The following is a 26,639-nucleotide window of genomic DNA, read 5'->3' as shown; positions in this document are numbered from 1 at the left end:
CCAGTCAGTAAAGGCCCCTGTAAAATGGACACTTTTGTGTGTGATGGAATACCATTAAAGCAGGTCGCCTTCCCTTTCCTCTCCCAACAGACACCCTGAGAGGTGGATGGGGCTGAGAGAGCCCTGACATCACTGCTTGCTCTGAAAAAGCAATGGCAGTTACATATCTGTATTAGATTCCTGTGGCAATAGGGCTCTGTCTAGAAGGGAGTGACTTTCCACACCCTACTTTATATTGTCATAAAAGAGGGAATCATTTGAGGTTTCTACCCTTCCTTCTAGATGAAGCTTGCCCTACTTAATGTTGCCTTTCCTCCTACCAGGTTGAACACCATTTTGGATTCAGACCGAGTACTGGTAATGCATGCTGGGAAGGTGGCAGAACTTGATTCCCCTGCTGTCCTCAGCAAGAAGCAGGACTCCATGTTCCAACACCTCCTGCACAGTGGACAGCAGTGACCTCCCTGCAGATTTTTTAAAGACATGGCAATCAGTACTTTGTTTGTGAGGCACCCCCTCTGCAGTGTGGTCCCTTCTCTGCCATTTCCCTCCATCCCTTGCTTAGGGGAGCATGCACTCCACATTAGGCGGGGCATTTTGCTTTGTTACTTGTAAGTGGATGCAGGGATTTTCTCCCTGACAGAAAGGATTCCAGTAGGGGATACATTCCTGTACCACAGACTGACTGCAGAGGGAGAAGGGGGGCGGGGAAGGGGGGTAAGTGAAGCAATGTATGTGGATCAAAAATGCTTTTACACAATTCAGGCAAATGAGTATTTACTTGTAATGAGCTGGTGTTTTTAAAATAAATAACATTTGATTTTCTTTTGAGTCTTCAGCACTGACTACCACTCATTAATACCAGCACTCCTTTCCTCCAACTTTTCCAATGGACAACCCCCCTGCTCCCCAACTTCATCTTTGTGTTATCTAGGTCAGTAATTTTGAGGGAAAATAGCAGTTAGTTCCTCAAGCAGTTAGTACTTGACTCATTTCCTGGTACATCTTTCTCCCTGCTTGGAGTTGTCTACTTGTCTGGACTTGATGCAAATGTTTCAGGGGAATTTATTGAAATAACTCTGATAAAAGATATCACCTAACTCATTTTATCTCTTGTTCTGTGGAGTTGAAATGGCAACAAACATTTCACCATGCTTACATAATACGAGAATGCTTATTGGCTTTCTCACACCCTTCACACTGTTCCCCCCCCACACACACACACCCCGCCACTCCTGTGTTATGTTGCTTCCTGTGCCTGGACTCTTTCTCTGGCCTGTCTTGATAGGTAAGGCTCTGTGGATGTGGTAACCGCAGGACAGAAGTGAGGGTACAGCTTCCGCTTTTTCAAAAGAAATCCCAAAAGCTAACTTCTTGCCTTGAGGCCTGCAGAAATACGCACCAAGGTTTGGGGCCAATACAGGTAAAATTTCAAAAACAAATTGCAGGGAGGGAGGGGTGCTAAAGATAATCTGGAGAGAACAGCTGAATAAAGTCTGCAAAATAAGCAGATATCAAATATATAGACTACTTAAATACAGAATCTGGCTTTTCTCAGTGTAGTTTTTCAGTTATTTGTAGCTGTTATTGTACACAGCCGTCATTAATTCATTACCAAGCCTTGCACTAATACTTCTCTATTGTTTCCGCTCCCTGTCTTAATCGGAGTTTGTAAACCCTCCCAAGACCCTGGCCAAAGACCACTTTAAGTTTGCACTGGGAGTTTTCATTTTCCTGTGGAACCAAGTTCCTGTTTAGAGAGCAGCTTTGAAGAGGATAGAGACACAGCAGAGTACTTGCAGACTTTGCTTGGCAAGCACTTGGAACACAGCTGCTACATCTTGATTTTGGACTGTGCCATTAAAACACTGGTAATGGAAACATTTGAGACATAGCTTCATTTCTATTTAAAAATAAAAAATGACATTTTCAAGGTGTGTTAAAATCTTGAGGATAGGGCAGGAAGGCAGTAGTTCTAGTATTTGTTTTTTATTTTATAAAGTTACATCATTCATCAACTGTGTATTACAAAAATAATCTTTCTGGTCAAATCCCCACCCTATCCCACCCCACCCCACCCCCTTCTTCTTCCCTCCTCTTTTTTTTTTTTTGCTTAACTCGTATTTCCAAACACATATCTGGTAGTTCCTTGGCCATGGAAGTGGGGTGCCCATGTATTTCTAATACAAGGCGAAAGGAAAGATGATTGGTAGTGAATGAGGAAGTTCCACACACAAGACCTAAACCAAAGCGTATTCCAAGAGACAGTCCTGTGTTTCCAGCATGAAAAATATGAATCATTCTAGTAGAACAAACACTGCAGAATGGGCTATATTTGCCATGCAAATAGCCTCCCTCAACTGACCCTTAGAATTAAAATGTGCTTCATAATGATGTAATGGCTGATTTGAAAGCAAGGCAAGCTTTCTAGAGTTGAGCTGCAATGAGAGAGGTGAAAATTTCATATATATTTTCATGCCACTCAGAAAGCACTCCTCCCCTTTATCTTCCTTTTCAAAAGGAAGTGAAAAAAGTTATGGGGAGAGGGGGAATTTGCTTATGTCATCTATTGGGCCCAACAGCCCAGTTTGCTGGGCCAGGTCCCTGAATCCAGCTCCAGAAAAATCTTTGAAGTGACATGTCTAGAAATATACCTATGGAGGTAATAGGGTTTGGGATTACAGATTCTGACTCCACCTCTAACCTCTGTACATAGAGTATAGCTTCTGTTCAGGAGATTAATGTTTACCCCGATGAATATAGGCTGTGAGCATACAATATAGGCTGTGAGCACATATTACATGTTCAGAGCCTATGCATATGTCAAGGCAAACAGCATCAGCAGGTGCATTCTAAATTCCATACTATATGCACATTTGTACCTAATTTGACCTCCTGCACGTGCCAACAGAAAGCAATACACTATGGGAAGACAGTAGCCACACGCCAATGTGTGTCCAAAGGCCAGCGTTGCCCATCCAAATGATATATGCATTAGATGTGCATTCCAGTAGGCATCGAACTGTACAGTCTGATTCAGCTGGACTGGGGTTTCACAACTGGATTTCTTGTCCCACTGTCATCACCATGTAACTCAATCCGATTCAGTCTGTGACAACACCTTCTTCGCTATCTTGCAGAGATAGATAAGGTTTAAGCAGCTGGTGATGGAGGAAATCATGGATGCAAACAAGTATCAACAGCACAAAAAGGTTCATGGTGCTTATCAGCCCCCCTGAAAACACATTTCTCCCCAAAACATAGCATAGCTGTACATTATTCTGTCTCCATAAAAGCTGCCACAGGAGCTGGAATTGACCTAAATCTTGCTTCTGTTGGTGGAAACTAAAGTTCCTTGGGTGACAGGGAAAGCTCTAATTATTTCCCCCGAAGTCACTTCCATGTCTTTTCTCACAGAGTCCAAGTTAGGCTACGGAACTGGAGTTATTACTGAATGTGCCAAGCCACAATTCCCAGCTTCCTACACATACATTTCCATTCCAGTATCCAGGAATAATCTGCTCAGCTGAAATGGACAAAAGGTACTGGCTTTGTGACGGCTTCTGCCCCTCCCGGGCACCAGAGCTGAGAGTGACGTGCTGAGGTAATGAAGTAGTGTGATATGAAATCACTAACCTGTTGAAATGGTTTGAATAAAAGACAGGGTAAGATATGTTGCTAGTAGCAGAGATACTGAACATTTGTATCCACGTGGGGAAAGAACACAGTACAGGATAGAATGGGCAAGATGTGAGCCTGGATAATCAGTGCAGTCAGCCAACCATCTCATGTGACCATGAGGCCCTCTGGGGAGCTCACGGTGTTTGAAATGGACTGAAAATGTCTACCCAGAATGGGGATCTCGGATTGTTTATGCTAGAGCTCCAGCAGCGGGGTATACACTGAGCAGTGTCTAAGCCCCCTTGTGTAAATAGATAGGCCATACAACACCTCCAATGACAAAGACCAAGAGCTTCCAGATACCCACAAGCCTATAAGGTTTTGGCTCCTACAATCTGCTCTGGCGTGCTTGGCCTCGTTTCTCTTTTTAGTCTATGTGAGATGGAGCACTTCCATATTGCATGCTTGTTTCCAACACTGGGTTATCATGACTCAGCATCTCCGTTGGCTCTTTTTATAAATTGGTGTCACCACACTAGTGCCTTAAGCTGCACATATTCAAGGACTCTTGCTCTCAAACAAGGATTTGCTACCTTGTAGGAATCCTCCTTCACTCCTGCTGTTCCACAAACTTAAGTTCTACTGCAGCCCTTCAGTACTTTGCAGATACGCAGCCAGAACAGCTCCAGGACATGGGTTGAAGGATTCATTGACAGGCGTACGTAGGTTGGCCAGGGTCCAACTCTGGGTCCTTACAGCTCTGTCGTTTTCCTGGGTTCTATCAAGATTGTACTTAACATTCCTACTTGACACTCTTGGTCCTGAAGTTTCCGTGCAGACTGTGTGGGGCTTTGGCACCTCTGGCGCCCCCTCTGCCAGTTCTTCAGCAGCAACAAAACAGTTACCAAGACCAGCACGACAGTGAAGAGCCCAAACACCAGCACTAAAATCAGTTGTGACTGACTCAGCCCAGAGTCCTGCTGTGTCACCACCTCTTTCACAGAGATTAGGAGCCCTCCCCCATTTGGTTTCTCACTGTTGTCAGTGATCCGTCTCCCAGTAACCACAATCCTAACTGGCTCTGATTGGGTTGTCCAAAGGTCACTGTCAGTTGTGCTTTTTGCAACACCATTCTGATCAGGCTGAAATGTGGTGACCCAGGTTGGCTCTGGAGCAAGGAGCTCACAGGTTTTGCCAACAAATCCATCAGGACATAAGCAATCAAAATCATCGATGCGATCGTAACATTTTGCCCCATTTCTGCACGGCTGGCTGACACAATCATCAATGTTGATAGTGCAGAAACGTCCTTCGAAGCCCGCCTGGCACTGGCAGGAGAAGCGGTTGATGCCATCCAGGCAAGTGGCACCATTGGCACAGGGACGCATCAGGCAGTCGTCGACATCGATTTCACAATGTGCACCAATGAATCCTGCCAGGCACTTGCAGGTGTAGTTGCTAGCAAAGCCATTTTTGTCCTGGCACAGACCACCATTCTTGCATGGAAATCTGAAATCAGAGATCAGGCGTTTAATAAAACCTGCACAGACCCTGCTATATTCTGCTGGTGAAACCCACCCTGATAGATACTTGAGAAACAGGAGATTTATTTACTTTTATTTCTTGCCTTTCTTGCCAATGGCAACTCAAAGCAAATGACATTGTTTTTCCAGCCTCCATTTTACACTTACAAGAATCCTAAGATATAGGTTAGAGTGAGAATGTATAACTGCTCACCCAGCAAGCTTCTACAGCAAAGTGGGGATTCAAATCTGGGTGCCTTATATACTCTTGACCCTGCAACTACTACACCAACCTAGTGTCACTGTGTTGAATACAGGGCTGAATACGCTTACCATAGGTACTCTATATATTTTCGAAATGCCCACCTGGGCAGTCCTGTCCGGGTCCCATCTGGTTTCTGTCCAGCAGCTGACCCGGACAGGAGTTTCCCATGCAGCGGGCCGGCCCCTGGAGCACCCTCCTCCTTCAGCTGCGTGCCCAGCCTCGCTGCCAGAAGCTTCCTGGCCTGAGAGGAGGGCGCATTGACAGCTCCCTGGTACCTCTGTCCTGGGGGAGGGGTTCCCTGGCCCTTTACCCCACAAACGCTGTTGCGGGTAGGGGGAAGGCTTTCCCTTCCCTTCGGCCCTCCTAGTCAGCTTGCTGGCTCACAGAGGGCTTTGGGGAAGAGGGAAAGCGGCTGCAAGGAGGGGGAGGCTTTCCCTTCCCTTCAGCCTCACGCTGGCTCACAGAGCCGGCGAGGGGGCTTTGGGAGCCAAGGGGGAGAGGGGCAGGGGAGGAGAGCATTCCCTTCCTTTTGCCTTGCAAAGTCATCATGCCAGCTCGCAGAGCCAACGACAGGGCTTTGCTGCCCAAAGGGAAGCCTTTCAAAGCCCATTTTTAAAATGGGCTTTGATACCAATTATATATACTAGCTTTATATTTTATTTTGCAAAAATATGGTTTATGTGCAGAATTTCACCATTTACAGTGCAAAAGCTGCCCAGTCACTATTCTGTAGGAGAAGCCCACCCTCCCTTAACTTGAGCCTCCACAAGTGGCTTCCCACCTCCGATCTGTAGAGAGGGACACATTCCGTGGGCCAGGGAGCGGGATGCTAACATGCTTCCTTCCAACCAATACAACAGGGGCATCTTTAGAGAAAGCACAGCCTACTTCCTTTTTTGTATTGATAGATGGTGCTAGGATGCAGGATGCAACTTCCAGTTTTTCAAAGACTTTCTCACACCCCGAGGCCTTGAAGCAAGCTAAAGATGAACTTGGCACTGATCCCTCATTTTTCATTTGATATGCCTCTCTCCAGTTTGGGGAAAGAAAGTGAATGCTCCCTGCCAAATCCATTTGTATTGTTATTTGAGGGAACATCAGCAGTACAGCATCTAATGCTCCTGAATCAGCCCTTGTGCATTAACTGGTTGCAAAGGAGAAAAGCTTCAGCTGCTGAAATCCCCTCTTCTACCCAGCTATCGAAGAGCCAGAAGTCTTGCCTCAAATTGTTTTGGCCACACTAAATGGAAGGGCAAGAGGTCACCAAACTGGAAACCCAAAAGATACAATAACCATTCTGGCTTTCCTACAAGTAAGGTGTTTTGCACCCCTGAATGTCCAAATGCTCAGCCTTCATGCCCTGCAGGATGTGTTGAAGGGAGAAGTGGAATCCTTCATGGGTCTGAGTGCAAGTGCTACAGCAGAAGACTATCCTCCGAATGTACACTGTGACACTTCCCAGTGGACAGATTCTTGGCTCAGCCAATGTTTTCTTCATACAGAGAAATTTACTGAAACCAAGTCTGAGAAGATCTTCTGCCCATCCCCATCTATTTCTGCTAGAATCTCTTACCCTGCCTTTTCACAGGGCCCTGTCTTCAGCTCACAATCCTTTCCATGGAATCCTTCGAGGCACAGACAGGAATACTCTCCATCTCGGTCATAGACACACTGGGCTCCATTCTGGCAGGGGTTCTCGTGCTCACAGATATGCACATCTGGGGGGAGAAGAAGCAACTGTAGGTTAAAAGTGAACATATCCAATGCCATGAACACCCATGGACTTCATGTACTGGCTTTAGAGAGGAAAACTATGATGCAACTGAGACAGAAAAAGCTACACCATGGAGTTACCAGTGAAGATGGAAGCCATGCCAACCTGACTAGGACTGTTGAGTACCAGACAGCTAATGGATGCCTCTGGAATGGGAGCTACATAAAGCTGCTGCAAGAAGGCATACAACCGACCTGCAAACACAGAACGCATGAAGCAGCCTTATACTGAATCAGACCCTTGGTTCATCAAAGTTGGTATTGTCTACTCAGACTGGCAGCACCTTTCCAGAGTCTCAGACAGAGGTCTTTCACATCACCTCCTACCTAATTCTTTCAACTGAAACTAGGACCTTCTGCATGCTAAACAGCTCTGCCAATGAGCCTCAAGCCCTCTCTAAACAGATCCCAGACAATGAGTATTGCTTATCATACTGATCTTCACCTGTTGGATTGGGATACAAAGGTGGGTCACGTCCTGACTTAACATGAGTCACCATTTTATTATTTTGTTAAAGGATTTTCTTTTAAAGAAGAAAAATAGGGAAGGTATATGAAGACCACAAAGGGCAACAGAGCTTGTTTGCTCTTTTCCTTTGAATGCAAAAAAGAATATCTGGAAAGTCCATCCATCTAAATTCCTTCTTTTTCATTGGGTGACTTTAGAGAGACAACAAAAGTAAAAGTATATGATACAACTATAAAATGTGACTGTTGTGCAACAGCTTATAGTTACATAAATTGGTTCCAGGGTCTGAAAGCTGCTGATTTAACAGAAATTATAATATACACAAGTGGGGAATCCATTAGGATAGCGATCCCCAACCTGTAGGCTGCGGACCACATGTGGTCCTTCGACTAATTGGAGGTGGGCCCCGAAGGACGCCTTCTCCCCCCCCTGGCCCTTTACTTCATCCCCCCTCCCGGCCCTTTACAACACACTTCATTGTTGTGGCGTGTCTGTATCTTATTTTGAAGGGATGTTTAAACATTACCATAGCGATCAGAGAGCATTAGGGCAGTGGTTGAGAGTAGAGGAGTAAACTACCCCCCCCCACCGGGCCTCAGTAAAAGGCGTTGAGTGGTCCCCGGTGAGTGGTCCCCGGCGTTGAGTGGTCCCCAGTGATAAAAAGGTTGGGGACCACTGCCTTAGGACCTGCAAGGGGCATCTCACTGTTTCTTCTTTCCCTTCCTTTACAGCCCCTATAGCCTCTCCTCTATTCCTTCTCTTCTTCCCACGCACCAGTTAACTTCCATTTATCTGTACCATCTTCAGCTTTTTCTCCTTCCCTCCCTCTGGCAGCTTCTACTTGGGAAAAGTACAGCACAGTTACACAGGGGCCAGCTAGAGGCCCAGGCCCAGTGGCATGACTGGGAACCTGCAAGAACTTGCAGGAGTGCCTAACATTCCCCTGTAGCCCCTCCTCTTTCTGTCCTCTTAGCAACCTTTCCTTGTTTCTTTCTCTCCTTCCCATTCACCAACCAACCTTTGTTTAATTTGCCCCCTCCCATCTTCATCTTTAATTATTTATTTACTTCATTTATATCTTGGCTTTCTCCACATTGGGGACTGATAGCCCATCATTCTCCTCTCTTCCATTTCATCCTCACAACACCCCTATAAGGTAAGTTTGGCTAAGAATGTATAACTGGTTCAAGATCACCCAGAGAGTTTCCATGGCAGAACAGTGACCTGAATTTGGATCTCCCAGATTCTAGTCCGAAACTCTAACTTAATATCACACTGGCTTTTGTTAAGTGTCTGCTGTTGAACCATATCAAGTGACCAGTCCTGGCCATGCTACCTGGTATCAAGTTGCTTGGTGTTGCTGCCAAGTATGACCCCGAGGAGGCTGCCTTCAAAGGCCAAAAAAGTCCTGAAAGGGACCCTCCCACCTGTTCTTCACTAACAGAAACCAAGGCTTTAAGGTTAGTAATATTGTTGTAGTTGCCAAGGAACTCCCACAAAGGCCATGGCTGAGGACACTCATTTCTTAAAGTTACGAGTGCTCCATCTATTATTTTTTAGAGGTTTTAAAATTTTCTGTCAGTAGTCAAGTCAGTTTATTGTGATGGTCATAAGCCTTTACAAAATATATCAGGCATGGATAAATTAAAAACACAGCAATGTTACCACAATGGATTAATAAATTAATAGCTGTATGATTTTTAAAATAAATGGTTAATAATAATACATACAATAAAATACAACTAACAGGCTATATCACCAGTCACTCCAAATTATTTCAATCAGAAGTGATGGTGTTTGGAAGACACCCAAAAAGATCAGTTTGGAGAATACTGGATGCTCAGATTGAACAGTATAGATTGTATAAATATTTAGGAATCACTTTCTCAGAGACTCTCTCATGGGGAGCCCATTTTAACTGCCATAAAGATATCAACAACAAGGAGCTGGGTATGTGTGTGGCTATAGTGAAATTCTTCTTTTCAAGGGGTGGTTGTGGTATGGTGTATCCAACCTATAAGCTATAAGCTATCTGCAAAGTGATTCCCAGCATACTATATGGTGTTGAAATGTGGGGTTGGGAAGACTAGGTCCTGGATAAACTAGAAAGAATCCAAAATGTGTTTGTAAGATGGATACTGGCCCTCCCAGAGGGGCCTCCTGCAGCCTTGATGAGGGCAATGTTGGGGTTCCCCTCTCTGAGAGCCTGGGTCAATGTAATAGTTTCTGCAAGTCTAGAACTTTTTTCAGGTACATAAAAAGATCTGTCTTGGCAATTCCTGACTCCAATCTCTGAATTTAAATATCCACATATTTGGTCATGTTGAGAATTCGATACATTAATGATGATTAGCAAGTTTGTGAATATCTGCCTGGATTAGGACCATGGTGAAGTCAGGCTAAGAATGGAAACCTGATCATGGAAGGAAGAACGTTCTGTGTTCACATTGCTGTTCCTACTCATCCTTATGGTCTTTTCCTTTTTTAGAAGAAACTCTTCAGGGAACCCTCCACAGCCTTGGTCTGGCTGATACTTGAGGCAGAGCTTCTCTGATTGACATTAAATGCTGAGGAGGTCCATGGCTGATAATGAATTGGTCTATTTTGCATTTCTAAACATGGAGTTTCTCTCCAATGTCATGTGAAGAGTTGCTTGCCTTATGGTAATATGCCCAACTCCATGGCATGGAAAATATGGCCACCAATTCAAAGTGGTTTCATTTCACTATTTGATAATATTCTCCAGCTAATCCACAGGGGTGGTTTGGCCCCCTTTCCATCTCCATTCCCACAAGGAAGACCTCAAAACTGAATACAGGAAGTCACTTAATCTGCTGCTTACTAGTAAGGTTTTATTGTTCTTCTATTCAGGCAGTTAGTTCACTAGAATAATGAAAAACACGATAAAGTCCCTAGGCAAATGATGCAGCTCCTCCAAGCCAGCTAGAAGCAATAAAAGAAAGTTTCATCAAATCAGGTAGTGAACATGTAGATGATCACTAGTATTGGAAAGTTCTATCAGTATCTCACCCTCCAGTTCATGTTAGGCACTGTCTTAAGAATGTAGAGGCATGGCATGGCTTGACTTTCAGATGCCTGTTCCTATAGCACTACCACAGCAGTCAGGAAAAGAACAGAGCAGTGCAGGTCAGTTGCATGATCTGAACCACAACCCAAAGAAGTGCAAAACCAACAAAGTCACCGTTGTGCTGTATCAGAGCAGAGCAAATACCATTCTAGCAATCCAAATGGCTTCTCATTTAAATGTCACAGATGGGCAAGAGCCCAGGGAGAACCCAAGAAGCAAGCTTCTACTTGTACCACTGCAGCCCATATTCAATTAAAGCGTTTGGGGCTTTTTAGTTTGAAGAAATGATAACTGAAGGATGATGTGATAGAGGTTTACAAAACTATGCATGGGATAAAGGATATAGAGAAAGAAGGACTTTTCTCCCTTTATCACATTACAAGAATTCATGAAAACTCAAATTAATGAGCAGTAGGCTTATCTTTAAACTGTCCCGCGGTGCGGGACACCGCAAACTAAATAATAGAGTAAGGGCTGTTGGGGAGGAGTTAGGGCGGGACCTGTCCGGGATAAAAACTTGGAGAGGGCCAATCAGGAGCCGCAAAGCGGCTCCTGATTGGGCCCCTCTGAGTGCCACTCAGGGGCCAAGTGGCCAATTGGGAGGCGCGCATAGCGGCCGCCCTGCTCCTTTCCCGGCAGGGAACCATCTCCCTTCCCTCTCCACAAGGAATCCAGCCCTGCAGCTTTGCCGCCGCCTCCTCCTAATACTGCCCCAGCAGCCTCGCCGCAGCCCAGGCCCTCTAGCGCCCTTCCTGCCCCAACGACACTCGCCTGGCACCGTCCGCCGCTGGCCCCCCCTTCCCACCCCGAGCCCCAACACACGACTTCCGGATGCCTGCTTGCCACCTTCCCTGGCTGCCCCCGGACTTCACCGCCACCACGAACATGCCCCGCAAATGCACACACCACCGCCCAGACGATCCGCAGCCAGCTACGCGCCTCCGCCGCCGCGCCACAAGCCCACCCGCCTCCCGCCTAACCTTTTCCCATGACGCATCGCCTCGCTGCACGACGGCCCCCTGGACTGCCAAAGACGCTCGTGGCCAACGGCAAAAACCGCCGCCACTCCCAGCCACCATCTGCAAGGTACGTTGCTCTCCGACATCGGTCAACTGCCACGCCGCCACGGCCACCCGCCCAAAATACAACCTTCCCGCCGCACGCACTCGCTCCGGACCCACTTCCTACCCCGACCTTGCACACGCCTCCTGGGATCAGAAGCAGGGAGGAGGACAACGGCTTCTCCAGGCCCAGCCACCACGCGTCCCCCCTCACACAGCCGCCCCACGCCGTCCCTGCCCACGCTGGAGCCTTCTACTATCTGGGGGGAGCCCGCCAATAAGCCCTCTAGCTCCCATTTTATTTTAAAATGGGCTTTAAATCTAGTTAACAGATAAAAGGAAGTACTTCTTCACTCAAACAGTAATGAACGCGTGGAATTCACTGCCACAGGAAGTAATGGTGCTACAAGCACAGACAGCTTCGAGAAGGGATTGTATAAACTATATGTTCATAATCCATGCATCCAGAGCAGAGGTCCATGAATTGCTATGAGCCACAATGTGCATATGGAACAATATGTCTAGGGCAGTAATGGTGACTGGGTGGCAAGAGTGGGAGGGCTTCGGGCACCACTGGTGGACTCCTAATGGCTGCTGGAGTCACCACTCTGAGACAAAGCATGTTGGATTGGATGGACTGATCCAACACAGCTTCTCTTATATTCTTATAGATAAGGTAACTGAGCCATCCGGTTAGCCTCTGTGGGAAACAGTATGATGAACTAGATAGACCATTTATCTAATCCAGAAGGGCCCATGGTATGCCCCAGCATTCCACTTAGCCTTCTCTATTCTGATATTGACACAATTCACCCAGAACTCTCAGTAAATCATAGGACATGTCCTCAGAAGTCCATGTGATAATGTAGAGCAAGGATCATCAACCCCCGGGCCGCGAAGGCCACAGTACCGGTCCTCCAGCAGCCGCGCCTGCCTCCCCCCACCCACAGCGAGAAGGAAGGGAAGAGGCAGGCACAGCCGCCGGCACACCGGCAACGCAAACGCGCATGCACGCAGTTGCTGCACATGTGCGTTAGCGCCCCTGGTGGCGAAAACGCACATGTGCGGCAACTGCGCGTGCGCGTTTGCACAGCACCTGGGCCGTCAGCTCTCCCCTCACCCTGAGCGGTCCCTGACCTCAGAAAGGCTGGGAACCCCGCTGATGTAGAGCATTGTATACATTGATCCTTTGGGTTTTTTCATGCAAACTTTACATGTGATTTTCTGATCCTCCTGTCTCATTAGAGTACCTTTGTCGCAGAACTTGCCAGCCCAGCCACTTTGACAGATGCATTGCCAAGGTTGGTGGCATGTTCCATGGGTACAACCTAGCATCCTCACACACTGTTCACAATATTTCCCTTCCCAACCTGGATCACACCTGCAAAAGAACAAAAGAAGGTCAAGGCATGTAGAAAAAGCACCATCACATAGCATGCAGGTGACGAAGGAATTATGTAGCATCATAGGTATAATATCTTCTATTCAGATTTCATTTAGATATGGAGTTGAATGCTTGTTACAGGGCAAGGGAACTTTGGGGACAATCTTCAGAGGAGCGTGTCCAGAGGAGGGCAACAAAGATGATGAGGGGTTTGGAGACCAAGACATATGAAGAAAGGGGAGCTTGGTCTGTTTAGCCTGGAGAAGGGACAACTGAGAAGGGATTTGATAACCATCTTCAAATATTTAAAAGGCTGCCATATAGAGGATGGAGCAGAGTTGTTCTCTCTTGCCCCGGAGGGATGGACCAGAACCAACGGAATGAAATTAATTCAAAAGATATTCCGTCTAAACATCAGGAAGAAGTTCCTGACAGTTAGAGCGGTTTCTCAGTGGAACAGGCTTCCTTGGGAGGTGGTGGGTTCTGCATCTTTGGAGATTTTTAAACAGAGTCTGGATAGCCATTTGACAGAGAGGCTGATCCTCTGAAGGTTCAAGGAGGTGGCATGTTACAGTGGATGAGTAATAGGGTTCTGAGTGTCCTGCATAGTGCAGGAGGTTGGACTAGATGATCCAGGAGGTCCCTTCCAACTCTATGATTCTACGATTACCCCAAAATATTATGTCCCACTTCTGCATTCTCCACTCTGCATTTTTTAAAAGCAAGTTCTATCCCCCTTTCTGCAGAGATAAAAGGGGAAATGTGCTAGACCTTTTTTGTCATAATTGCCTGGAAAGGAGTGGAGATGGGGAAGGAACAAATTAATTGAAGCCGTCAGTCAATCCCTTCCTGGCTAAATTCATTTTCTTTTCCTGTGTTCCATCACCTTTTCTTCCTGGACTCTTTGCTTTTACCTTACACATCACTCTCTTTTTAAGTAGGGGTTTCCTCAGTAGCAGCTGGGACTAGGGAAGGGAAGGCAGAAGCAGAAAAATGAATACCCTGCTTTATTCAGCCATAGGGTTGCTAGATTCCTCCTGGATGGGAAAGACTTACCAGGAGAAAGAGAAAGACCAAGCCCTCTTTGATAGCACTGCACGGGAAGTAACATTATAATGCCAATGACTTCCAGGCAATGCTGCAGGGTTTTTTTTTTGGGGGGGGGAGTAGTCTATGGAGAAACCAGCTTTTACCACAGAGTCTTAGCCCACCCTGGACTTTCCTCTTTCTCCTAGTTAAGTTCCCCACTGGCCAGATATTTGGTGTCTGGAGAGCAAGACCTTGGGTGGGGGATCCCTGCCTCCACTGGGGAGTCTAGCCTGATATCTGGTTTTAATCATTAGCTACAAGCCAATTTGACATAACTTACAAACTTGTATTATAGTACTTGTCTCCTGAACGCCTGGCCACAGTGATCCATGCGACCGTCACCTTCCCTTGACCTTGATCTCGAAATTACAGCCGGTACAAAATGCAGCTGCTAGGGTCCCGAGAACACCTTGGAGGGCTCAAATCAAGCCAGTGCTGAGACAGCTGCATTGGTTGCCAGTTGAGTACTGGATCAGATTCAAGGTACTGATTTTAACCTTTAAGGCCATACATAGTCCAGGCACAGGGTACTTGAGGGACTGTGTTTCCCCTTATGCCCCCCCACAGGGCTCTTCACTCTGCGGTGCAAAATAGACTGATGATCCCAGGTCCACGGGAAGTTTGCTTGACCTCAACCGGGGCCAAAAAGGCCCTGACCCTGCCTGGTGGAATGAGCTAAGGGCCCTCTTGGACCTGACTCAATTCTGCAGGGCCTGCAAGACAGAGCTCTTCCACCAGGCTTTTAGTTGAGGTCAGGCAGACAGAAGATTTTGCCCTCCTCTGGAGTAGTTTCTCTTTGCAACTTCACCTCCGGGGGACTTCGTGGATATGGCAGACTGGGGAGGTTATGGGGGTTTGGGTCTGGGGAGGTTATGGGATTGTATTATTTGTGATTGTTTTATTGTAAGTTTCATTCCTGTTCACCGCCACAAGACAAGAAGTTCGTGAGTGGCAGCACACAAATGTAATAAATAAATACATCTCGAATTGCATAGGTACCAATATTAATTCTGTGGGATCCTCAAGTGCACAGCAGTGGTGGGCTGCTGTTAATTAGGTGTGGACTATTTTTTTTGGGACTAGAAATACTCAGGGCTGCCCATGAGCACTTAGTTTTAAAAGCAAGAGTTTATTAATCAGATCTTGACAGTTAAGGCATAACCAATCCGTGTTAAAATGATCCTGAGACTGTGTTATTGCTTAAGACAACAAAGAGTGCCTTGAAGAACCACACCAAGATTCATGGAGTCCAGAATTCTTTGCATGATGCTGCAGAAATCAGCAGAGAAAAGATTGGAAGGATCATGAATGGATTACCACGACCTTTTCCAGGGCTAAATAGCACCTGCCAGGTGTGCACGTTTGTGTGTTCTGAGTAGGGCTGTGGCACCAGGAGAGGTTTTTAAAAGAAAAATATCCACCCACACAATTTTCTCAACATCCAATCTCCCTCCCTCCAGGGCTGTTACCTGCCCCACTGGGAGAAAAAACATACAGGCAGTATGCAGGCAAGGTGAGGCTGGGAAAACACTTGTCCCCCAGTGCCATTGCCCCCATCTGAATCAAGGGGCTCCCATGACTGTTATTTAGCAATGTTAAAAATACTAGAAACATCTTTAAAGATCTTTCAGCTTCTCATCCGGTTTCATCCTCAAGAGCAGCAGGTGAACCAAACCACTGTTTGGAGAGTTACTTCCTGCAAAGTCCATTGAAGCAAATCGACTTAGAAGGATGTGCCACTCTGCTTTGGGCTACACTTGCACTGTATATAATAATTTCAGAGCAACAATGAATGTTGTAGATTAGCCCTCAGATATGACTTTAAAGCCTCTCTTTGACCACTCTTACATCCTAGCAAGCTGTAAATCCAGAAGTGCATGGCTTAGCATTGGAACCTGTTTTGACTAGTATGGACCAGCCCTGAAATACATATTTGAAAGCAGCAATAAAGCTGAGTCGGATTCTGAACATGCACACAGTGCATCTTCCTCACTACTGTGAAATCACAGCCCGTTCCCACAAGTGAGGACTAGAGAAAGAATGCATAGAGTACAACTGCCATACAGCCTAGGGGCTTAAGGGGTTTTTTTTGTTTTTGTTTTTGGTTATTTTAAGGAAACTAAGCACTTACAAGGCCAACTGGAGATTCTCATTTACAAGTGTGACTGGAAATTAGTGAGTATAAAAACAAGGCTCAGGTGATCATAACCAGAAGCTATGTTTTTCATACTTTCTATCTTCAATGAATCCTTTTCACACTGTTTTGTCTGATGCTCAGGCAGATGGGATCCTGGCCAGGCTCACTGGGCCTACATGAAAGTCCACCACAGGGCATGCCCAGCACCCCTCCATAGCTGTGCATGGCAGGGGAGGACCAGGGGCGCTGAAGCTTCCCTACCATGTCTGATCTTCTTCTTAAAGCATCCTCTAAGGAGGCTTTTTATATAGGCTCTTTAACCCGGTGGTCCCCAACCACCGGGCCGCGGCTCCCCCCCCCCCACAGTAAGAAACTTCTCAGGCTGCAAGCTTGCGGCCTGGAAAGCTTCTTACTGTGGGAGGGGGGGAGAGGGAAGCAGGGCCGTGCACGCGCAATGCTGCACTTCTGCGCATGCTCGATTTTGGTCATGCATGGCACATGCACGCATGCACGGCCGCACTTGCGCGGAATGCGCAGCCGGGCAATCGCCCTCCCTGCTGCCACCGGTCCGCAGCCTGTAAAATGTTGTGAACCACTGCTTTAACCTACTTGGGCTTCTGAAAGCAAATGCATTGTTTTAAAAGATTTCACACATCTAAAGTATAGATCACTGCCTCCTGCAGTTAATGAAGATTTAATCTAGGTTTCCCAAAGGCCTGTTTTCCTCTGATGGGTGAAGCCAGAGTGGGTTTAACCATTAGGGACCTAAGAAGTACACCAAGACAGCCCCAGGGGTTTCAGCACCAATAGTTGAAAAATTCTGTTGCAAACCAATAATGCTTGCTTTTCAAGTATTATTTATTTAATAAATAAATAATACTTGAAAAGCAAGCATTACTGGTTTGCATCCCTCTCTATAGGCTTACAGTTGGGTCTTGACACTGATGCACAATTGCTGTAAAGGGTCCTGAAAAATGCATAATGTGGTCTAGGATGTTGCGGTTGTCATTTCCCAGTGTCACAAATAACCACTTCAACTTCGTATGCATATCACTCTCAAAACTGCAATTTTGAGCCCTAAAAATTGCCTAGTTGCGGGTAGTATGCCAGTGTCAAAATAATGAATGAGAGTCTCTAAAAACCAATTCCAGCCCTAGGCTAGGTTTCTAGAATGAATTGCCTTTGACAAGAATGCAACCTAGAGAATGCAAAAAGCCTTATACATTTCAAATCTTCCCAATTGTGATCTTGCAGCCTGTTATTTCTCTGATATCTTGAGCTATCTTGCAAGCAGTAAACCCACCAGGCATGCCAGGATTTAGCAGGATCTAAATGATAAATGAATGCAAATCTTCTCTAGTCTTCAGAACAAAAAAACAGCCATTAAGAAGCTTAAAAAGCCAAATCTCCTAGCAACTGCTCCTAGAGATCAACCATATGCGGTTTCAAAAGCATGTGCAGTCTTAGAAAAACAATGAATACACCTTTATTATACCTAATTACAAAATTATGGAATTCACCTAATTTGATAGGTGTTCTACGTGGCACTTTTATATCACTGTGAAGTGCTATAAAATTATGCAAGGAGTTTAATGAATACTGAATCTTGGCTTGCCTGGTACAGAGGGTGTGGAGCAAGGCAGTGTTTGAAAAACTCATTCATCAAAACATTGCTTTACCTGCATTTGCCGTCCTCTTCACAGCTGCCATGGGCCAAGTTACAGTGGTCACTGCAGTCATCACCTGCAGCACAAGGTGAAGAGAGGGACTCAATGAATAGTGGAGGCACACATGGAGGCAGCCCCCGCCCCCCCCCAAAAAATGTAATCAGTATGCACATGACTAGAATGTCATATCTTCTTCTGGCAGGGTTGCCTACTTGGACAGTTTTGCTGCTACAAAAGACACTGGGACCCTGATTGAAGACTGTATGTTTACCATAACATTCTACAACTGGGTATACTAAAACAGGCATGGCAGTTCCCATTCCCATATGCAATTTCCTTTGGGCATATGAAGTTATTTTCTCCACTAAAGTGACTGAGAAGGCACTTTGAAGAACTCTGGTTGTGTATCAGGGCGCATTTACCCACAGCTCATCACTGCCCATAAGCATAGAATCAATTTCACTCTATTTATGTTATTTATAGTCCACCTTTCTCACAAGGTCTCAAGGAGGGTTACAGAGAGCAAGTCTGGACCATCAACAAAATGGGACCTTCAATAATTAATGCATTAGGATATTAGGATTTTAGAATTGCCAGAAGGAAACTGAAGCATAGCAGAAGTATTACCAAGGTACATTAAGCAGTACATAATACTTATGTACTTATAATATACAATATGCAGACCAAAGTCCCAATCATTTATTCAAATAAGTCTGAAAACCAATCTGTACAGCGCAGCCCTCTTACCTGCACAGAAAAGCCCTCTTGGATAGTTCAGTTCTGCATAGTTTGCAGAAGGTCAGGATAGTAGGAGCTTTCCTGGCCTCCTGGGGCAGGCCATTCCACAAGGCGGGAGCCATAATGCAGAAAGCAGGTGTACAGGCAGTTGTTCGAAATCAGAATCACATAGCACTGGAAGCGACCACAAAGGGACATCCAGTCCAGGCCCACACCTTCTTTGGGACTTAAAAATCACATACTCCTGACAGCTGCTTAGCCAATTGCCTCCTAAAAACTTCCAACAAAAGATATTCCACCACCCTCCAAGGCAGCATATTCCATCTACAGGCAGCCTCACTGTCAGAAAATGCTTTCTAATATTTCAGTGGAACCTCCTTTCCTACAATTTGAATCTGTTGCTCCTAGTCCTTGTCTCTAAAGCTGCAGTAAACAAGTTGGCCCCTTCTTCAACATGTCTATCTTTTACACAGTTAAGCACAGCTACCATACAATCCCTCGCCCTCTTCTTCCCCAAGCTACACAGATCCAGCTCTCTCAACCTCTCACCATAAGGCATGGATTCCAACCCCTCTACCAACCTAGTTATCCTCCTCTGAATACGTTCCAACTTGTCAGTATCCTTCTTGAACTGCAATGCCCAGAACTGGACACAATATTCCAAATGATGATTTTACCCATTTGCAGGTTGGCTCCTGCAGAAGCCCCTGCTGACATGAGCAGAGTTGTTGCTGCAGTCAAATGAATAAGAGAAGCCAAGACCTTTGTACATGACAGCCCATACCTTAAATTGAGTAACTCACTAACAAATGGGTAGCCCATTGAGCATCTGCATAACAAGCATACTTTATCTGCATCCATTTGCCCATGCCATACATTAGTTCTTGCCTTTCATTACAAGAACTTTCACCTATCTATAGATAGGGATCTGGCTAAGAGGAGCAGTCTAATTTCTGGGCAGCTGACTTTCTCCATATACAACCATGACATATCCCTATATAGGATCTCTCTTTAGCCAGTTGCTAGCCTACTTACTTTTCTTGTACTGAGGATACCCCTGGTGGGATGGGGAAAGGTGGACTTCTGGCAGTGGGTGATTCAATAATTAGGAATATGAAGAGTGGGGTCTGTCACAGGCATTTTGACTGCATGTTGACTTGCCTGCCTAGTGCAATGTGTAGATATGTTGATAGATAGTGCTGAGGAGGAGACAGAACTCATGGTCCACATTGGTATCAATGACATTTGGAGGAAAAAATTAGGTTACTAGGCAGAAAGTTAAAGGCCAGAACCTCAAAGGTATCATTCTCAGAAGTACTGCCAGTTTTACACGCAGGGTTAGCTAGACAGGCATAGATCAGGGGCCTCAATGCATGGATGAGAAAGTGGTACTGGGAGGAAGGGGTTCAATTTTGGGGGCACTGGGGAACTTTCTGGAACAGGCTGAACCTGTACAAAAGAGATGGGCTTCACTGGAACCCAAAGGGAACCAGGCTGCCGTTGATTAATATATAAATAATGGCACATCATTTTAAAAACTAATCCAGGGGGAAAGTCATCAGAAGCAGTTCAGGACACATCAGTTCAAAGGGATGACTGCATAAACCATCAGGGTAATCATAACAGGAGCATAATAGAACTGACTTGGAGCCATGTGTGTTGACAAAGGAGCCAAAGGAGGTGAGGATTACTGGAGAGGGAGACACATTAGGCATCTATAGGTCTATGCTAGAAGTCTCCCAGCCAAGATGGAATAGCTGGAGCACTTGGTGTTCAATGATACTATACTATATCAGTTTATATATAGTAAGTATCTCATAAACATGGTGGAATGCGAAAAATCTATGGGATACAATCATCATTCCTAGGTATAAGCTCTCTAGGCAGGATAAAGAGGGACAGATTGATGATGGTGGTGTATTGCAGCGGTCCGCAAGCTTCCACTTGCTGCGGACCGCTGCGGCAGAGTGGGGGGAGAGGGCGGTCCGGAGGCCCACGCGGCAGCCCCAGCGCAAACGTGCATGCGCATTCGCGCCGCTTCCATTCCGGCGGCCGCAGCTTCCCCTCCCGGTCCCTCTGGGCCGCGAGCAAATCGGCTGCTAAAGCGGCCGATTAGCTTGCAGCTCAGCAAGCTGCTCTTCCCTCCCCTCCCGAAGCGAGAAGCTTGCCGGGCCGCGAGCTAATCAGCCGCTTTGGCGGCCAATTTGCTCGCGGCCTGGCGAGCTTCTCGCTTCGGGGGGGGAGGGAAGAAGGAGCCGTGGCCCGGCGCCGAGGCCTTCGCAGCCCAGCACCGGGCCGCGGGCCGCAGGTTGGGGACCACTGGTGTATTGTACACCAAAATGGCATAGAATCAAATAAATTAGAAATCATCAGGGGAATTAACTCCCCAGCAGAAGTGATATAGGTGGAAATACTGGGAGTCTGAAGAACTGAGCCAAATTGAGGTGACCAGAGATGAAGTTTTAGAACTACCAGGGAAATTAAAACCAGTAAGTCTCCAGGTCCCAACAGCATACAACCAAGAGTTCTTTAGGAAGTCAGATGTAAGATAGTTGGACTCGATATACTTTTAAGAATGACTCAGCATCTTGAAGGATTTCATTATTTAAGTCTGTAGGCTGTATCCACACCTACTCAGTCCCCCAGATTACAATTGATTTAAAAGATGGCGTTCTAAGTTTATTTACTATGTATCTTTCAGGTATGTATAAGGATATTTGTATATGGTTTTCAGATCCCCTCTCAGTCATCACCTCTCCAGGCTAAACAGACTAAGCTCCCCCAACCTTTCCTCATACATTTTGGTCTCCAAACCCCTCACCATCTTTGTTGCCCTCCTTTGGACACTCTCCAGTTTGTCTACATCATTCTTCAACTGGGGTGCCCAAAACTGAACACAGTACTCCGAGACCGAACCAGAGCAGAGTAAAGTGGTACCATCACCAACCGTGATCTGGACACAATACTCCGTTTGATACAGCCCAAAATCCCATTTGCCTTTTTAGCCACCGAGTCACACTGCTGACTCATGTTCAATGTATGGTCTACTAATCACATCAGAGAGATACTCACATCCAGAGATACTAATCCTCTGAATCTCAGAGCCAGTACGTAACATCAGGGGGATCTGCCCTGTAACTGGCTGTCCAGAGGAATTGGGTGGCCACTGTATTGGACAGGATGCCGGACTAGATGGACTACTGGTCTGATCCAGAAGGCTTTTCTTATGTTTCCTCTTTTCATCAGAGTCACTGCCTCCACCCAAGTCCCAGCTGCCCCAGAGTCTTCTAGATAGACTGATTTAAGAAATGTGAAAATACTTCACTGAATTGCTTTAACTCTTTTTAAGTGCTGTTCTAAATGTGAATAATGGATATATGCTTAATGTTGAATTTTATATGATTTAGAAATACTAGAATGTAACATTCGTATTTGCTGAAGCATAATCTTTTGTAAGAGTATGTTTTTGTGCCATGTCACAAAAAGTATGTTTTTGTGCAATGTTTCATTTTTTTAAATTCCATTTTTAATCCCTTCCCTATCAAGTGGTAAAAACCCCTGACTTCAAGGTGAGCATGGTATTTTCTTCAACACCAGCAGGGGAATGAGCTGGAGAGAGTTTAGAGAGGCCAGAGACTTTAGAGAGCACACAAATCTTGTTCTCCTCCCCTCTCCTGACCAGCTCTCCCCACCTCCATTCAGCTGCGTGAATGGGCAATACTGGCACATATTATGATATCACTTCCAAGTTGCCAATGACATCATTAGCTACAGCTGCCACATCTACTCATGGAGCTCTCCTGCCAGTTGACTGTTTTGAGTTGACAGCCCTAAGTAGGTTGGGCCTAGTCTAATGTGACCAGATATCCCTACTATCCCGACTTTTAAGGGATCTGTGCCACATCCAGAGACATTTTCCAAATGTCCCGCCATTCCCCCCACTCCCCGCGCGCACCCGAGCTGGATGAGCGAGGTGGGGCATGCAGGCCAGCTTCCCAGCAGCAACAGCCATGGCCTCTTAACCACATCGGGAAGCCGGCCCCGCCCCTGGAGCCCCATTTTCAAACTATCCCGCCTGCCCAGGCCTTTCCCCTCGCCCGCAGCGCAAGGCCAAGCTGGATGAGCGAGGCCGGGCATGCGGGCCGGCTTCCCAGCAGCAGCAGCCGCCTTGACCACATGAGGGAGCCACCCCTAGACATCCCCGGAGCCCGGAGCCCGCCTCCATGACTCCCGCTGCCTCCGGGCGGGCGCAAACACACATGCGCAACCCGGCCACGCATGCACGGCATGCGTGGCCAGGCAATCGCCCTCCCCGCCGCCGCCGGTCCGCAGCCTAAAGAAGGTTGCGGACCACTGATGTAACTCGTTCCCTGAAGTTACAGGTGATTGGTAGTGAACTCTTATAATTCTTAACTTTTGTAGAAAGTTTCTTGAGTGTTCAAAGCTTTTAACATGTCCAGCACAGCCATTTAAAATCAGTTAATTGCTTTTAATAATTTTAATTAAGTTTATCGGTGATAAATTGTTTATAGGGTAAATTAATTATATTGTGGGGAATTAACTAACTCTAATTGATTAAACAGGGTATTAAATGAATTTATGGTTATTGGTAAATCATCATAACTTCACTGGGCTTTGAAGCTAATCTCCAGGCTGTGCCTGGAGGTTGGCAACCTCCTGGTCAATGTTGTCCATCTGTAACAAAATTAAAATCTGGTCACCTTAGCCTAGTCCCACTCAAATGGCCATTAAGCATCACAGTCTTGGGGCAGACACAGGGCTTCCCATCCGGCACGTGGAAATTCCTGGCGATTTGAGGGGACAGCCTGCAGACAGTGGAGCTTGGGGGAGGAGAGGGACCTCAGTAGAGTAGAAGGCCAGAGACCATTCTACAAAGCAGCCATTTTCTCCAGGGCAACTGATCTCTGTAGTCTGCATATCTCCTGGTCCCCACCCCTGGAGTCTGGCAATCCTAGGCATAGAAGGCCCTGCTGCAGGAAGAAGGGACAAAAATTTACCCCAGAAATACTGAAGCCTAGATTTGCTTTTAATGATTAATCATAGGGAACATGATCTAATTCCTAAAAATCCCTTCTGGAATTGAGAAGGGTGGCAGTTCAGAACAAGAGCAGGTTCCCCCTTTAAAATATATATCCACAGTCTGGAATGGAGACTGAATGATGCAGAGATTTAATTGGTTAAGGGAAGTTTGATGAATGAAAAGAATAATCCTCTATGCATCACAGCTGTTCCATACATTCCACCCTATATCTCAGTTGATACCTCTTCCCTTGGGAAGTGTCTGTTGGCTAAGCCCAGCATTAAGAGGTATTGTTCTGGATCCCATTTCTCACAAAGTGTTGTTCGAACACAGGAAAAGAGGGTTAATGCTGCAGGGGTTTTTTTGTAGGGGGGGAGGAATGGGTTGTAATCACCACCCAAAAATAATGTTTATGAGGACATAAATGTAGTTCTCTTGTTTCAGTGCAATTAAGCAGGGTTTTGTTATTTCAGACTTGCAACTGTCTGAAATAAAGATGACATACAATTGTCAAGCACTCTCCCAATAGTTGTGCATATGATTTGGTTTACAATGCTGCCAAAATTCCATGAACTGCACTCTGTGGCAACTGAGCTAAGATTACGGGCAATGGTTTACCATAGCCAGTGATAGGCGCTAAAATAGAGTCTAGTAGATTTCATTACAGACCCCGCTGTCTTCCTCCACAGACCCCGCTATCTTCCTCCCCTGTAATTCAAGCACTGTCTCTGTGCATACATAGATGTAGATCAAAGGAGCTATTCTTTAGGGGAAAATTCACAAGTCAGGTAATCAAGCATAGCTTTAGTCCAAACGAACACAAGTGAGAACAGAACAAAAATAAAACAAAAGCGATGAAAATTAACTCAAATGAATACTACATTTCCTCCCTTATTTTATAAATCAGTAAAATAATGGCTTTCCTGACCAATTAACCATACTGACTGATTACAAACAAGATTAATAGATGCATGTAAACAAAGTAACAATAGCGTAGAATCTCATCCCTGTATTCTCATACAATTGATTCAGTACCTTGTTACATTATTCATATCCTTAATAAATTCCAATCTATTTATTTGCTTACTCATTTACACTGGAAAATGCTTCTGAGTTCAATTCAAAGTGATGGTTTTCTCCTTTAAAGCTCTTCATGACATAAAATCTTAAAATAACCTGAAGAACTGCCTCTTCCTGTGCCAATTATTCTCCTCACAGCAGTTCCTCCTCCTCCTCATGTGTTGCATTCTTCCTCTGCTCATCTCCAGACATTCTCTTCTGTTGCCTCAGCTTTGTGGAATGGTGAGTCTGAGGGCCAGTTCACACCTTACAAAGCCCTTGTGGTAGCCACTTCAGACATGCAGTGTAAATTCCACGCTCAAAACAAATACCCAGGCACATGGGAACCCTAACTGGATCAAAGCTGTGGCACAGGGGGGAATGGGACTTAAGCCTTTCCTCCCCATGCCATGTTACCAGCTAAACAGCCACTATATGTGCCTCACTGTGAAAACTTAACATGTCAGCCATCAATATAGGTTTCCCTAACAAGGTAAATATAGGCTCCCCGGGGCCATTTCAGTTGAGGAAAATGGTGCAGGCAAAAAGAGGAAGAAGAAGAAGAAGAGTTGATTTTTATATGCCGCTTTTCTCTACCCAAAGGAGTCTCCGAGCAGCTTATAATTCCCTTCCCTTTCCTCTCCCCACAACAGACACCAGGTGAGCTGAGAGAGCCCTGATATCACTGCTCGGTCAGAACAGTTTTATCAGTGCTGTGGCAAGCCCAAGGTCACCCAGAAATCTGCACTCCTAACCACTGTATGGAATTCCCAGAACTCAACTGGTTGGGGGTCCTTGTGAAGTCTGTAATAGGTAAAATGGACCACATTTGACAGTGCAGACCACACTAACACTGTAAGGCTTCCAAGGCTGTTGTTTTCCTGTGAAGCTTAGTATAAAGGGCATATTTTTTAAACTGTTTTCTGACATGCAGTTAATTTGGTTCTTGCTTTCTTTGGAAAACTCTGATAATTTTGCTATATGTATTTGTGTATATTGAAATGGATTATGTTTCAGTCATGTCTTTCTGCTGCCATCTCTCCAAGGCAGCTGTCACTAACAAAAACATTAATCACAGAAATCTGAAAAGGGTCAACAGTGACAAGAATTTTCCACATTTTTTGCAGTGTGCACCGAGAAGCCTCTCCACTGAAATCAAGAAACCAACAATGAATTTAAAAAATAACTTCAGGGTAGAAGAGTGGATCCTGAAGGAAGCAATGAAGGAAAGGGTAGGGTAGATTAAGGAAGGAGAAATGGGCAGATTACACGCCATGCCTAGGCATGTCAAAAAAGCATGTCTGCTAATCCAGTATGACAGCAGATCCATGGTCCCAAGTCAAAGCTGTTTACTACCACAGCAATGGAAGCACTAAGCATTGCTATGAACTAACACCTTAAAAAAGGAACACTAATGGGAAATCAAAGGAACGCAACTCAACTGAATTCTAATAAATGTAAGCCAACTGCAATAATATGGGAGGGAAAAAAAGTGGCATAGATACACCCTATTTTAAGCGGCTTTGAGAAGCTGTCCCCATTAAGTACTATCAGTATGAAGGAGCCAAAACACACACAGTTGTGTTAATATGTAGCAAATGATACAGGATGGATCAAAAGCATATTTATGGGATATTTCCACTAAATAATGCCCATGACATTACTGATATGACCAAATGCCCACTCTATTCCACCCCATACCTACAGAGTTTCATAAATCTGAT

The 26,639-nt window shown here is 45.6% G+C and overlaps 2 protein-coding genes across 10 annotated transcripts in view; one reads left to right on the top strand and one right to left on the bottom strand.

Moving 5' to 3' along the window:
- The window catches only part of ABCC10 (ATP binding cassette subfamily C member 10), a 39,741-nt gene extending 38,670 nt beyond the window's left edge, over positions 1-1,071 (top strand). For 3 of the 6 annotated variants that reach the window (XM_077342985.1, XM_077342975.1, XM_077342988.1), the window contains exon 22: positions 324-1,071. In XM_077342985.1, the coding sequence (XP_077199100.1) occupies positions 324-459 (136 nt within the window). In that variant the 3' untranslated portion in view covers positions 460-1,071. The remainder of the gene's footprint in view (positions 1-323) is intronic. The other 3 variants (XM_077342952.1, XM_077342963.1, XM_077342998.1) reach the window with 2 other exon arrangements.
- A 1,012-nt stretch (positions 1,072-2,083) lies between these two features.
- Positions 2,084-26,639, bottom strand: part of DLK2 (delta like non-canonical Notch ligand 2) — a 34,720-nt gene continuing 10,164 nt past the window's right edge. For 2 of the 4 annotated variants that reach the window (XM_077343325.1, XM_077343315.1), the window contains exons 3-6: positions 18,090-18,153; positions 13,051-13,181; positions 6,983-7,127; positions 2,084-5,130 (exon numbers count right to left, since the gene is read on the bottom strand). In XM_077343325.1, the coding sequence (XP_077199440.1) occupies positions 4,374-5,130; positions 6,983-7,127; positions 13,051-13,181; positions 18,090-18,153 (1,097 nt within the window). In that variant the 3' untranslated portion in view covers positions 2,084-4,373. The remainder of the gene's footprint in view (positions 5,131-6,982; positions 7,128-13,050; positions 13,182-18,089; positions 18,154-26,639) is intronic. The other 2 variants (XM_077343341.1, XM_077343333.1) reach the window with 2 other exon arrangements.

The sequence above is a fragment of the Paroedura picta genome, chromosome 1 (genome assembly GCF_049243985.1).
Source record: "Paroedura picta isolate Pp20150507F chromosome 1, Ppicta_v3.0, whole genome shotgun sequence".
NCBI lineage: Eukaryota > Metazoa > Chordata > Lepidosauria > Squamata > Gekkonidae > Paroedura > Paroedura picta.
This window is presented reverse-complemented; position numbering and strand designations above follow the sequence as displayed.